The sequence below is a fragment of the Orbicella franksi genome, chromosome 11, assembly GCF_964199315.1.
Source record: "Orbicella franksi chromosome 11, jaOrbFran1.1, whole genome shotgun sequence".
NCBI lineage: Eukaryota > Metazoa > Cnidaria > Anthozoa > Scleractinia > Merulinidae > Orbicella > Orbicella franksi.
The window spans coordinates 2132622-2144690 of record NC_138155.1 but is presented as its reverse complement, the minus strand read 5'-3'; the positions used below and the strand labels follow the sequence as shown (position 1 = coordinate 2144690).

General features: G+C 39.3%; 1 protein-coding gene across 1 annotated transcript; it reads left to right on the top strand.

The window, feature by feature from the left end:
- The first annotated feature begins 116 nt into the window (after nt 1-116).
- On the top strand, nt 117-12021 carry LOC145502877 (VWFA and cache domain-containing protein 1-like). Its single transcript, XM_081482279.1, has 15 exons — nt 117-1036; nt 2291-2878; nt 3476-3620; nt 3932-4233; nt 5523-5655; nt 5958-6231; nt 6590-6786; nt 7215-7295; nt 7663-7981; nt 8134-8322; nt 8429-8772; nt 9054-9201; nt 9765-10027; nt 10252-10439; nt 10679-12021. Exons 1-15 carry the CDS (start codon nt 857-859, stop codon nt 11387-11389), a joined length of 4062 nt encoding a protein of 1353 aa, XP_081338405.1. The 5' UTR covers nt 117-856; the 3' UTR covers nt 11390-12021.
- The last annotated feature ends 48 nt before the right edge of the window (nt 12022-12069 follow it).

The window sequence follows — 12069 nt, the reverse complement described above, 5'->3', positions numbered from 1 at the left end:
TTTGGCAAATTAATAATCACACCTCAACAAATGTGTTCTTGGACGAATAATTCAGTTGTTTGTTCTTGATTCTCTCACATGTTGACCCAGACTCGCAGCGCAAATTGAAGTTGTAATTTTGCCACGTATGGGCCGGTCTGTTGAGTATCTAAATAAATGTGCCGAATTACCATACATGTGTAAAAATAGAACTACTCGCCCGACGGAAATATATAGTAAGGTTCATGAAACAGCAGTGTATGGAGTGGGCTAGATTTTATGTATACCCCATGAGCAAAGCGCTGCCAAAAAAATGTCTTGATAACACGGGAAAATTACACAGAATTGTAATATTTGGTCAGCTCAGTGCATTTCGTTTTTGCACTTATGTGGTCATTCAGTTCAACTGAACACGCAAGACTGATTCCACCTACGTCATGCCAGGCATAAGCAGAAAATAAACATCTTGAACGTCAATAAACCGTAACTGGGGTTTTTCCCTTTTTAATAGTAGCTGACTCATGTGGAGACCTAACCGAACTGATATTAATAAAGTGTCATCATTATGACGTAACTACAACAAAGAGATTGTACAAAAGACTCAGCGGAGATGTAAGCTTCAATAATGAGTGTTTTCTCAATGTGCAGCGGACGACACGCACTATAATCTCGAAACAAAAAACACCGGAACACCAACACTCAAGCCAGGGTTTTCCCCAGATTTTTCGTTTTAGAAGTTGACTCATGCAGTTACCTTTTGAGCCAATAATAGAAGAAAATTGTCTTCATAACAATATAATGAAGTATAAATATTTACACTGTAATTTTAAGTTAGTTTCGTGGGAGGCAGTCGTTAAAGTTGCTTGGTTGCTGAACGATGGAAGCGAAAATGGCTGCTAGCTATCACCAGCCCGGAAACGCAATTTCCGCCGTACTTTTTCTTTCTTTTTGCATCATATTCACCAGCGAAGCTGACGCAAACCTCCTGGATCCCACTCTTATGGGAAGAGAGCTGCAAACGTTTGCCCGTGATGCCCTTGGAGTGGATGAAATGCAGGTAGGTTCCCCTCCGGAATCGGCGGAAGAAGTCACTTTTTTCAGTATCATGTTAAGAAGATAAGGAGATTTTTTATCACAACTCAAGGTGCGAATAAACTTAGCTAGGTGTATGAAGCCTTCTGGACAGATAAAGATGTGGTGCCTGTGGTCCGGGGCATGATGTCAGATTTCCTTTGAAAGCAATTACGTTTGTTTGGCACAGGAAGGCCCAACGTAAACAAAAACTTCAGTTAAAGATAAAATTGACCTCTACCTGAAAGTAGACTAAATAATTGCTGCAGATATTATATCGAATGTATCTTTCAGGGCTAACTTCTTTTTGAAACGTTTGATTTCATTTTAAGCATATGATCAGTGTAATGATACGCATCAATACTTGTTCACTCCATCACCCAAGACTAAATATATTTGGTCGGTTATACGATTTCAAAGACGAAATGTCGCGAAATGAGTTTGTTGAGAGGTAATCGTGACCGATTCAAACAGTTACTCTTAAGTTTCTGTTTTAAATTGAAAAATGGAGATTATTGAAGGCTTCTTTGATGTTATTTCTACTTGTTTAAACTGACTGACGTTACACGCAAATGATAAGACACTAACGATTTTTTTTTTGCGACACGTTTCCGGGTAATTTACATAGAAGAACCTTACGTCATAGCACTACCCTTGTTAATTTTACCTGCATTGTTTTGCTTGACACTACTTATTAAAGGTTCTGCTTCATGTAAATGTGAAACGAAAGTTGACTTTGGCTGCAGAATACCCTCTCTCTAGATGATTTGCTATTCTTTCCATTAAAGGAAAATGTAGCGACTAGAACTTTTGTTTGCTTTTGGGTGTCACGTTTTTCCGTGACCCCTGGAAATCATGCAACCCACTCTGTAATACTTAAGCGTTCTTCATTATACGTAGTTTTGTGTTTTTCACTTTTGGCCAGTGCTTGTTAGCGCTGAAAGTTCGATCTGCTGGTTGCTACCGCGTTTTTTCCTTAGCTGCTTTACTGTTGTGTGAGCCCGGAAGTACAAATTCTAGAATTCGAGTCGCCACAGTTTTTTGAATCACACACACATCACACACCCACGATCACTTTTGTTTACTCGTTTTTACGCATGATTAAACTTGTGCATTCAAACTGTGACGTCTGTAGCGCTTACTAGAAATATAGAAAATATTTAAGGTAGGCTGGCCAGTCACGCTCATTCATCGTCAGTTATATAACAAAAGATCAAAGAGTTTTTCTTTTATTTTTTAGAATTATTTTGATGGATTTCAGTACCATAAGTCAACAATCAAAGGAGAAGAGATCACTCCACATCTAGCAGTGAAACTCTCTGACAAGTTCAAGGCAAGATTTGAGATTACAAAACGCCTTAAGAAAGCTGTCGAGGACTCGTACGCCAGGTCCGAGAAAGCCGCGCCGCAAACAGAATGCTGTCACATCAACAAATCGACGCTGAAGTACAGCGAACGATTTCGCTGCGCGGTGGATCTCGACAACGTCTGCATGAAGATTTCTGGCAGCGCTTCTCCAAACCCAGTCTATTTAGATGACGGTGTTTTTCAGGAAATGAAAGACATCTTGGAAACTTATCCCTTCATGAAGTGGCAGTATTTTGGATCAGAGGAGGGTGTCACGACAGTCTATCCAGTGTTTGACGACAAAGAGGAATGTGACAAGTTCGATCCTCGTTACAGACCGTACTACGTGGAAACCGCCACCCCTGAAGCCAAGGATGTAGTGCTTGTTATTGATATAAGTGCATCCATGAGTGGAGAAAAACTGTACATCGCTAAAGAAGCGGCAAAAACAGTGTTGGATACCATGAACCCAAGAGACCAGGTAGGTGATATGTGGATACAGAAAGTGTAGAAAAAGAGTGATCTAGGATAAAGCTGGAAGTAAGAGAGTCGACTCTGATGGAAAATAGCCCGTGTCAAGCATTTCTGGCCATGGTAATTAGTAAGTGTTAACCAAAAACGTATGAATTCCTTCACGAGCCAAATTTTGCTCGTTAGAGACTAAGAATGGTCAATTGGATCGATTTATGGGGAAAAAGAAAGTTTTCGAGAAAATTTGTGCTTTCCTGCTTGAGGCAAAGAAATAATGGGCAACGAAGCCTCTAGAACAAACCAAAAACAACTCTACACGACTCAACTGTATTGCCTGAACACCACAATCAAGGAGGGAGAATCCTTCTGTGCGATGCTTTTTAAGGAAATAAGGGGTTTGATTCACCATTTTCGGACCCTTATCATTAAAAAGTAATGTATTACTTGCCTAACCTGAGGGTGTCCCAAGCCAGAGGTCTGAGTAAACTTCCCCAGGCCATGAAGTCTTCTTCCTAGTCTTGGATTTCTTTCTTCCCATCTGATAGTAGAACACACAGTAGCTTTATTTTACAAACCAAATAAATGTAAATATGTTGGAATTCTATAGGTTGGGGTCGTGTCATTCAACAATCGTGCGTCAACTCCAGGAGACGTTGGAAGCAAAAGCCGCTGCTACAGTGAACGGTTAGCCCTGGCAATCCCTGCAAATATCAGATGCATGAAAAATTATGTCGATGGGCTGATACCTTATGGTAAGAGATAAAGAAAAAGTTTACTGCAGCTGAACAACACTAATCATTATATGAAACTGGGAGAGCCCTTTAAGGTGTGATTTCATATAACTTTATTTAGTATTTTTATTTATTCATTTATTCATTTATTCATTTATTCATTTATTCATTTATTCATTTATTCATTTATTCATTTATTCATTTATTCATTTATTCATTTATTCATTTATTCATTTATTCATTTATTCATTTATTCATTTATTCATTTATTCATTTATTCATTTATTCATTTATTCATTTATTCATTTATTCATTTATTCATTTATTCATAGGCCAAACTCAGTACAGAATAGGATTTGAAAAAGCTTTCAGTCTCCTGAAACGCTCAATCTCTGAAGAATCGGGAGAAAAGAAGAAAAGAGTCATTTTGTTTCTGACTGATGGGGCACCTTCCGATGAGAAGACGGAATTAATATTTAGGACCATAAGAGATAGAAACTTTGAACTTAACAACTCTGTTATAATTCTAACGTATGGATTTGGCAAGGCAGACCAGGCAATCCTGGAGGACATCGCCAAGCAAAACACAGCAAAATATGGTGTACCAGCAAATACCTCCGTTGGAGACATCCCGGTAATAAAAAAAGATATCAAGTCGATATTGCAATGAAATATTAGGATTACTAACAAACCGCCAAACCTAGTCGTAGAAAATGCCGCTAGCGCTAAAGGTGTATGAGATGACATTAGTTGTAGCAGGATAGCTAGTACACTGGGCGACGCTTTGAACATTTCTACAGTGAATCGTGACTGGATTAATTCGATTGACTAAATTGTCCTTTCAACCGTGATAATCTTGTTTCAAAGAATATTTCACATAATGGGGACGCTCTTGCCTGGCAAAACAATAATAATAATAATAATAATAATAATAATAATAGTAATAATAATAATAGTAGTAGTAATAATAATATATATATAATATATATATAATGTACAATCATATGATAATAATTTTTCTACTAAGATCTAATAATGACGTAACGACGCATGAACAGCCTTTGTATTTAGACCTATTTACCATCATACTTTGCCGCCCTCCTTCAATCTCTGTACTTTTATTATTCCAAGGTACATGTTGGGAGTTTTCTCTGACATTTTGAGCTAGAGTGGCCATCAGCGTGCAGTGCGAAATTACTCAGTGAATTTTGCGTTGAAGTGCTCCATACGTCGCTTTCAAAGAAGCAGCGCATGAAATGGTTTGTTTGTCTGAGTCACGCCGTGGGTTAAATTGTCTTGGCGCCATTTGTGCGCGACGCTATTCACAAGCGCTTTACAAAATTATTTATAAAAACTATTCACAAATAAAAAATGAAAATGAAAATTATAAGCCAAATTCTAATCATATTTACATCGAAATAAAAAGAAAAATACAACACAATCAGCGATAAGATAAATTAGAAGATCAAAAGAATAAAATAAAGCACCTAAAAAGGTTGCCTCTGTATATCAACATTATAACCATTGTTCCAATATCACATATTATGCAATAACTGTGTTCTTAATTAAGTTTTAAACTCGAGTCAACTGCTGAGTCCAGGAGAGGAGTCAGCATCTTATGTCTCCTCATAATGCAAATACCTAATAAAACGTTTTCGCCTTATTCTTGATTTTTTGTTTAAAGATTTACAGCAAGAACCTCGAAACTAGCTCTAAATCAATCTTAATATAAGCTAGGCAGTTAGTTAGAATACAGGAACTGTGTGTCCAAGGAATGTGGTACATACGAGAAATATCGATAAACATTGGCTGTCATTAGGGATACAAAAATATTTACCTTTGAAAATGATTACGTACAGTTTGGCTTGAAAACGTGTATTTATTTATGTAATTTTTTTTGGAACTCTGATTTTACATTTTCAGCCTGGAAGATATACCTTTCTCGAAGACATCAAAACCCTAAGAAGTGTAATGGCAACGTACTACAACTTATTTGCTCTGGGAAAGCAGCTCAGTCCGGTTGTGTCTGTCCCGTATATTGACGCTTTGGGCACAGGTACTATAAACCACTTGTATACGGATCTGTGTGGTGCACTCGATTGGTTAATATGACACTAGGAACTGTGTGGCTAAAAGGATAGCTAGCGTGGTTTGAACATTTAGGCATTTCAAAGTAAAGTTCCGGCGTTTGAAAATGTAATAAACAAAGCCATACAGTCACCATTCTCTTTAACTAGATTGTATTATTTTGCTTTTCATGCCGTTTTACGGATTTCTGCACAAGCATTACAGTGTTTGTATATCCCAATTAACAATATAACCAGTTTGAATTTAAAGTCTATCTCTTTGTTTTTTTAGGCCTTATGGTCACGATCACTTTACCTTGTTTCCATAAAGGAAACTTTATCGGTGTAGTTGGTACCGATATTCACGTTGAGGACCTATTATCAGACATCACATTCTTTAATCAAGGCCAGACTACATATGCGTTTGTCGTGAGCAACTCTGGGAGGACCTTAATACATCCACTCTTACCAATTCCAACTGATGCGTACGGGGAGCCGTTTTTTATAGACATAAGGACCTTGGAAACGGAGACAGAATTCACCGATGTCTTTGACTCGATTAAAAAGTTAGTATGAAGTAACATTTACAATGGACTGGGCTTAAGCTGGGTATTTTAATACAGTAGTACTTCTTGTAGTAAGTCCAATTTCATTACAATTTAAAACTCATCCAGGTGAGAAAAGGTCCACTTTTATTGCTTCTTATTACATTATTGCTAAGTTAATTATGCTGTGAATATCAAATTTGGATGTAAATTGTGAAGTTTCTTTGTTCGTAACTAATCTATGTCATTCTTCCTCGAAATATTTCTCTTTCTTCCCACATGGAACTCATGGTAAACCTCATTCTCTTTTCCTTTCTTCGTCACCTTGAAGTAAAGTACCTAATTTTTCAATTTGTTGTTTTGTTTTCCTTTCACTCAGTGGAAAATCCGGTTCGAAGACATTTGTTGCCAAGCGATTTCTGCCTCGAGGGGAAAAAGAAAAAGATGGAGTAACGGTCATCGAAATGAACTGCACGTATTTCTGGGCGCCATTGGCTGAAATTGATTTCTCCGTTGGTGTAGTCGTACCTGTCTCACACGCTAAGGATCAACTAAATTCCCTCACTATTCCTCCTGGTAGGTTCCTCAAGAGCCGTTATCTGTATCGTTGATGTTGTAATTAATGTCTGCCAGTGTCAGTTCATTGTTTTATATTTAGTTGTGTGCTTTATAAATGAAGAAGAAGTATGGCAATATTATCGAGGACCCCCCTCTGGACTATATATGTAGATCAATTGGCTACGTTTTGTAACGTTTTGTCTACCTACCAAATACAATCTAGTGTGACGTTAATCTAATTGATAAATAGACCCAACAAATCAGTCAACCAAAAGATTGAAACATGCATTTGGCCACCCACTAATCGGGCAGGTGTGAAAACAAGTGAAAGCAGCTACCACTCCTTTATTCGGATTGTTCTTGTCAGAATACAGATCCAAATATTGATTCACATTACCTTTTAGCGAAATCCTTGAAGTTGCGATGGCTTTATTGTTCCTTTTCAGACTATACGTTTAAATACCACCGAATCGACTTAATTCATCCCGAGAAACCATGCTCCCACTTTGGAACATATGCTGCTAAAGGTAAACAACCTTTGCATATAACCACTGAAGAAAGTAACCTGCAAAAATGTTAAATTGGTGAACATCTTCACCTGAACTCTGCTCAATATAAACTAAGCTTCTCAACCAGACAGGTAACAAGAAGAGAAAAATCGTCAACTTTGTCTAGATCTTATCAGAAGATACTATCTTGTGTGACAATTCTAGATCTCAGAGACTCGTTTAAGTTAGTCAGACTGTTGGAAAATGTACAAACAGTACAAGAACGTTTTTAAAGATACCATGGGTGACAGAAAAACACCGTGAGAAAAGAGATAAAGAGACCACGATAAAGCACCATATTCTCGAAGTGTAACAGCCATTCCTCTTTGTTACATATTTTTGCCAGACACTACAGTGGTAAAGTTTGCTCCAGGAGCCTACATGGACCCGTTTGAGTTCATAAGTAAGAAAGAGACGAAGGCCGACGTGGATCTTCTAACTGCTTACATGAAGGACAAAACGGGAACAGTAACAAATCCAGGTTTGAAGAGTGACATCCGGGACACGGTGATTGCGACATGGAAAGTGGAAGATCTGTGGTTGCGTGACAAAACGGAGCTCACACAATATTTGGTCTGGAGATACATTGGTACATCAAATGGAGTTCTTAGATGGACTCCAGGTAGTTTGGAAGACAAAGGTTACGATCCAAGGCAGAGACCCTGGTAAGAGATATGCATCACGTGTGTTACATGAATATTAATCTTCTGGTATTTTTCTGCTATGGTAAGATCATTAATGACCCATCTTGCATTACATTTGTTAGGCAGAATTTTCAGTGGCAACAAAATCATTTCTCAATTTTTAATGTCTTTAGGTATCGCACAGCATTGGCCCACACGGGTTTACTTGCTCTTACGTCTCCATACGTGGACTCTGGGGGTGCTGGAGTGGTGATAACCGCTGGGCGGGCGTTGTATCGCGGAGAACCAAGTCATATGCACCACACAAACGATGAGGTTCTGGGAGTAATGGCGGCTGACTTTCCGCTGACGTATTTCCACAGGTAAAAGTTGTTTTTCACATGTGACAAATCTCATCATTTTTGCTGACAATAGAAAATAAAAAAATGGCTTATAGCAAATCATCATTTTATACTATTATTTGCACAGATTACTCACCAAGGTTTACCCAAAGTGTAAATGGACAAAAACATATTCTTGTTTCGTGATGGACAGTGCTGGTTTCCTCATTATGCACGAAGACTTTTTGCTCTCATCAACTGCAGCATCAGATGCAGAATACGTGCATATTACTGAGAAAGACAAATATATCGCAGAAGATCTAATCAAGAAGACATACTTGATAAAAAGAGAATGCCGCGATCTAGAAGAGATTCGGAAGAAAAGCTTTTACGAGGTGCACTTACCACCGGGTGGAGTGGACACTCTTAGAAGTGGTGCAAGATGCACCAAATACCAGATGGCGCAAATTATTGGAACCAACGCATATATAGGTTCGTAATTCAACCGTTTTTTACAGCATTTAAAAGATTGCTCAATTAATGCATGGGTGTTGTTCTGCTCGTCTAACTTTCTGCCTGGCTGGCTGGTTGTCTGTCTATCTTAGTGTCTGTTTGACTGTCAATGATTGTCTGTCTATGGCCTGTCTTTCAGACTGACTGCCTGTCTGACTCAGGCAATCTATCGATCTATCAATCGATCGACTGATCGGTCGGTCAGTCAGTCATCTAGCCATTCCATAAATTCATCGACATTTATCAATCTTTATTCGCAGGAGTCGTGGTCAGAGAGCTTTTCTGCACTCCAGAGCCATGCCCCTGTTCTTTGGATACAAAATGTTCCTTCCTCAACTTGACGTGTGAATGCCCCTGCACCTCCTCCATGGATTTTCGTTATTGCCTTAATCAATTCCCCGATAGCAGGTTTGCCAATGTAATTTTGTAAAAGCGGGAAAATGTAGTTGAAATAAAGCACTGCATTCCAAATAATCAATCAGCATATCGTATGTCATTAAATTACCAAAAAGCGGACCCTGACATCAAAAAATTACTTTGCTAAAAAACTAAAACTACATTTGACACTGGTTAGAAATATTTGACATTTAGACGTTTCTATGATTTCCGTCACCTTCTTTATCTAAAATGGACAGCAATGGAATAACGTCTCAAAAGAGCTTTATTTTTTTTCAAGAAGGTAGTTTTTCGAATCCTGGAATTTGATTATTTCTTAGCGCGTTCTTGATTTTTCTATCTCTGTCCACGGTCACGGTAACGTGCGAGCGATGTGTGCGTTAAAAAAGTTATTTGAGAAAGAGAGAGGAAAAAGTCGTTTGCTGGCCTAGGGTAGGTCTGTATAGTGACATAGCCTCCTTAAATTGGGATTTGACTGTCGTGTCATATAATCAATAGGTACGAAGCTTTACTGTGGCTCAAGCTTGTCAGACAATGTGTTACATAATCCTACTTTTGTTTTGCATTATTTTCAGCATTCCTATTTGTCCACGGTCGGCGCCTGAGATAGAGGCGAAAACTGGTCACCACAGCTCTTCCGTCCCTAAAATGAAATGCAAAGATCTAGATCCTAACCCGGGATTAGAAAAATGTTTTGATCCTCGCTGCAGTGAAAGAAACAGTTCGCAAACATGTGAAGGCGTCGTTGGCTGCTATTGGTGTAAGAACGACAAAGACGATGTGCCATTAAAAAAGCCTTACTGTGCTAGTTCAGAAGTGTGCTTTAGAGGAAGAGAAGGTATTTTATTACATGCAAAAGAAAACAAGGCCAATATACGGCCATCTTGACCTCACACTCGGTCACTCACTTTTAGGATTATGATCCATCAATTCTTGCCTTTTTCTGCGAATAGCTTGTCTCATCAAGTAACATCTTTCCATCTTTCTCACACTCTACCTATACCGTTATTTCTTTCCAAGCTCACATGCTCATTACTTTTGTTTCTTTGAAACTATCCTCAGCTGAAAATATAAAGTGTCCAATGAGGGCCTCGAACACAACGCTTCATCCACATAGGGACGAAAGAACTAACGACAAAGTTAACGCAGTTCAGAAAGACAGCGGTCATGGTACGTCGACTGGAGCTCTTGCAGGAATTGCCTTTGGGTGTACGGCTCTTCTGGCGGTTATAGCGATAACCACGTTCTTGGTAAGCATAGCTCCATCTCTTGTTAAAAAACAAATTAGGACTATTCTTTTATAGCGCTATAAACTCCAAGATGAAATTTATAATGCTGTCAGTTTTTTGTTACCGTGAAAGTTGTAAGTGTCTCCGTAACCCCCGAGGAAACTACGTTGAAACTAGATGCTTGATTTGATTACTGTTGAAACCGATTTGGATGAGTGGTTTTCTAACGCTGGAGTTTTTGTCAATTTGTTTCAATATAGGTAACAAAATATTGCCGCGACCCTCCAACAAACAGCAGCGAAAGTACCTCCTTGCAAGACATCATTACTGCGGAGCCCACAGATACCAGGACACGTCCTCCAGAGCCTCTTCCAGAGCTGGGACTCGACAATGCCGGATCTGATGTGCATTATGATGAACCTGTTTCGTTAGAGTCTCCACCTCAGGCTTCAATAGCTCCGATAGTTTCCGCTCAGGGGCCATCGCCCTATGACAATGAGACGACAGTCCGGTCTGTCGAGAAACCACCGGACGCTCCTCCTCGCCGGAAGGAATCTGTTGCAGCTGCAAGTGCCACTAGTCCAACAACGAGCATTCAGGCATCATATCTCGAGGAGAAGGGAGAGTGTAATGGACCTCCATTGCCACCTGAGTATCAGAACAGAAGGGCATTCGATTCTCCGCCATTGGATATTCCTGAAGAGAAAGGTAAATCAGCACAAGTAATTCCTGCACCACCCAGAAGACATTCGGAAGACAATACAAATGCCACTACTCCTCTGAAGAACAGGCTGGCCAAGACGCCTTCCTCGCCTGTTTCTGAACTTAGGAGTCCACTCGATACCAATATGCTGCAACCTGCTGCTGGTGAGTCACAACAGTGTGGCTCTTACAGTCCAGGTCGACTAAATCGCGAGAGAAGTAATTCTGTTTGCCTTGATGTGCATGGCTACGTAAAATGCATTCCCTAGAATGCAGTAGTAGTAGTAGTAGTAGTAGTAGTAGTAGTAGTAGTAGTAGCAGTAGTAGCAGCAGTAGTAGTAGCAGCAGTAGTAGTAGGAGCAGCAGCAGCAGCAGCAGCAGTAGTAGTAGTAGTAGTAGTAGTAGTAGTAGTAGGAAGTTACACCATCTCCTTTCGATAATAATTTATCACGTATAATCATGCATGAGGAGATATACTTAATTACCAGCCTGCTTACATTATAGTCTTTAGAGTTCATGAGGAGTTTTACAATACCTGATGTTGATTCTCGTTGAATGTCAGGTATTATTAATTTCACTAATTTCTTTAAAGAATGCCTGCCTCTGTAAAGAGTGGGTACTACAGTGAAACAAGAGATGAGTTTCATTTTTTACTTGATTCAATTTACAAAACAGGCATAAGCTATTTTCCCAAGGGAGATTATCTGTCTGATATCTACCTACTTGAATCATTACTTCAGTAGTGATTGAAGTAGTTCTTCACTTCAATCATTTTACCGCCGGTTAGCTCAGTGGTAGAGCACCGGACTAGCGTGCGTGAGGTCGCGGGTTCAACCCCCGGCCGGACCAACACTCAGGGTCTTTAAATAATTGAGGAGAAACTGCTTCCTTTCTAATGACATCTATAGGGGACGTAGTTCCCGGTGTGGTGGTCTATCTCTCATCTGAT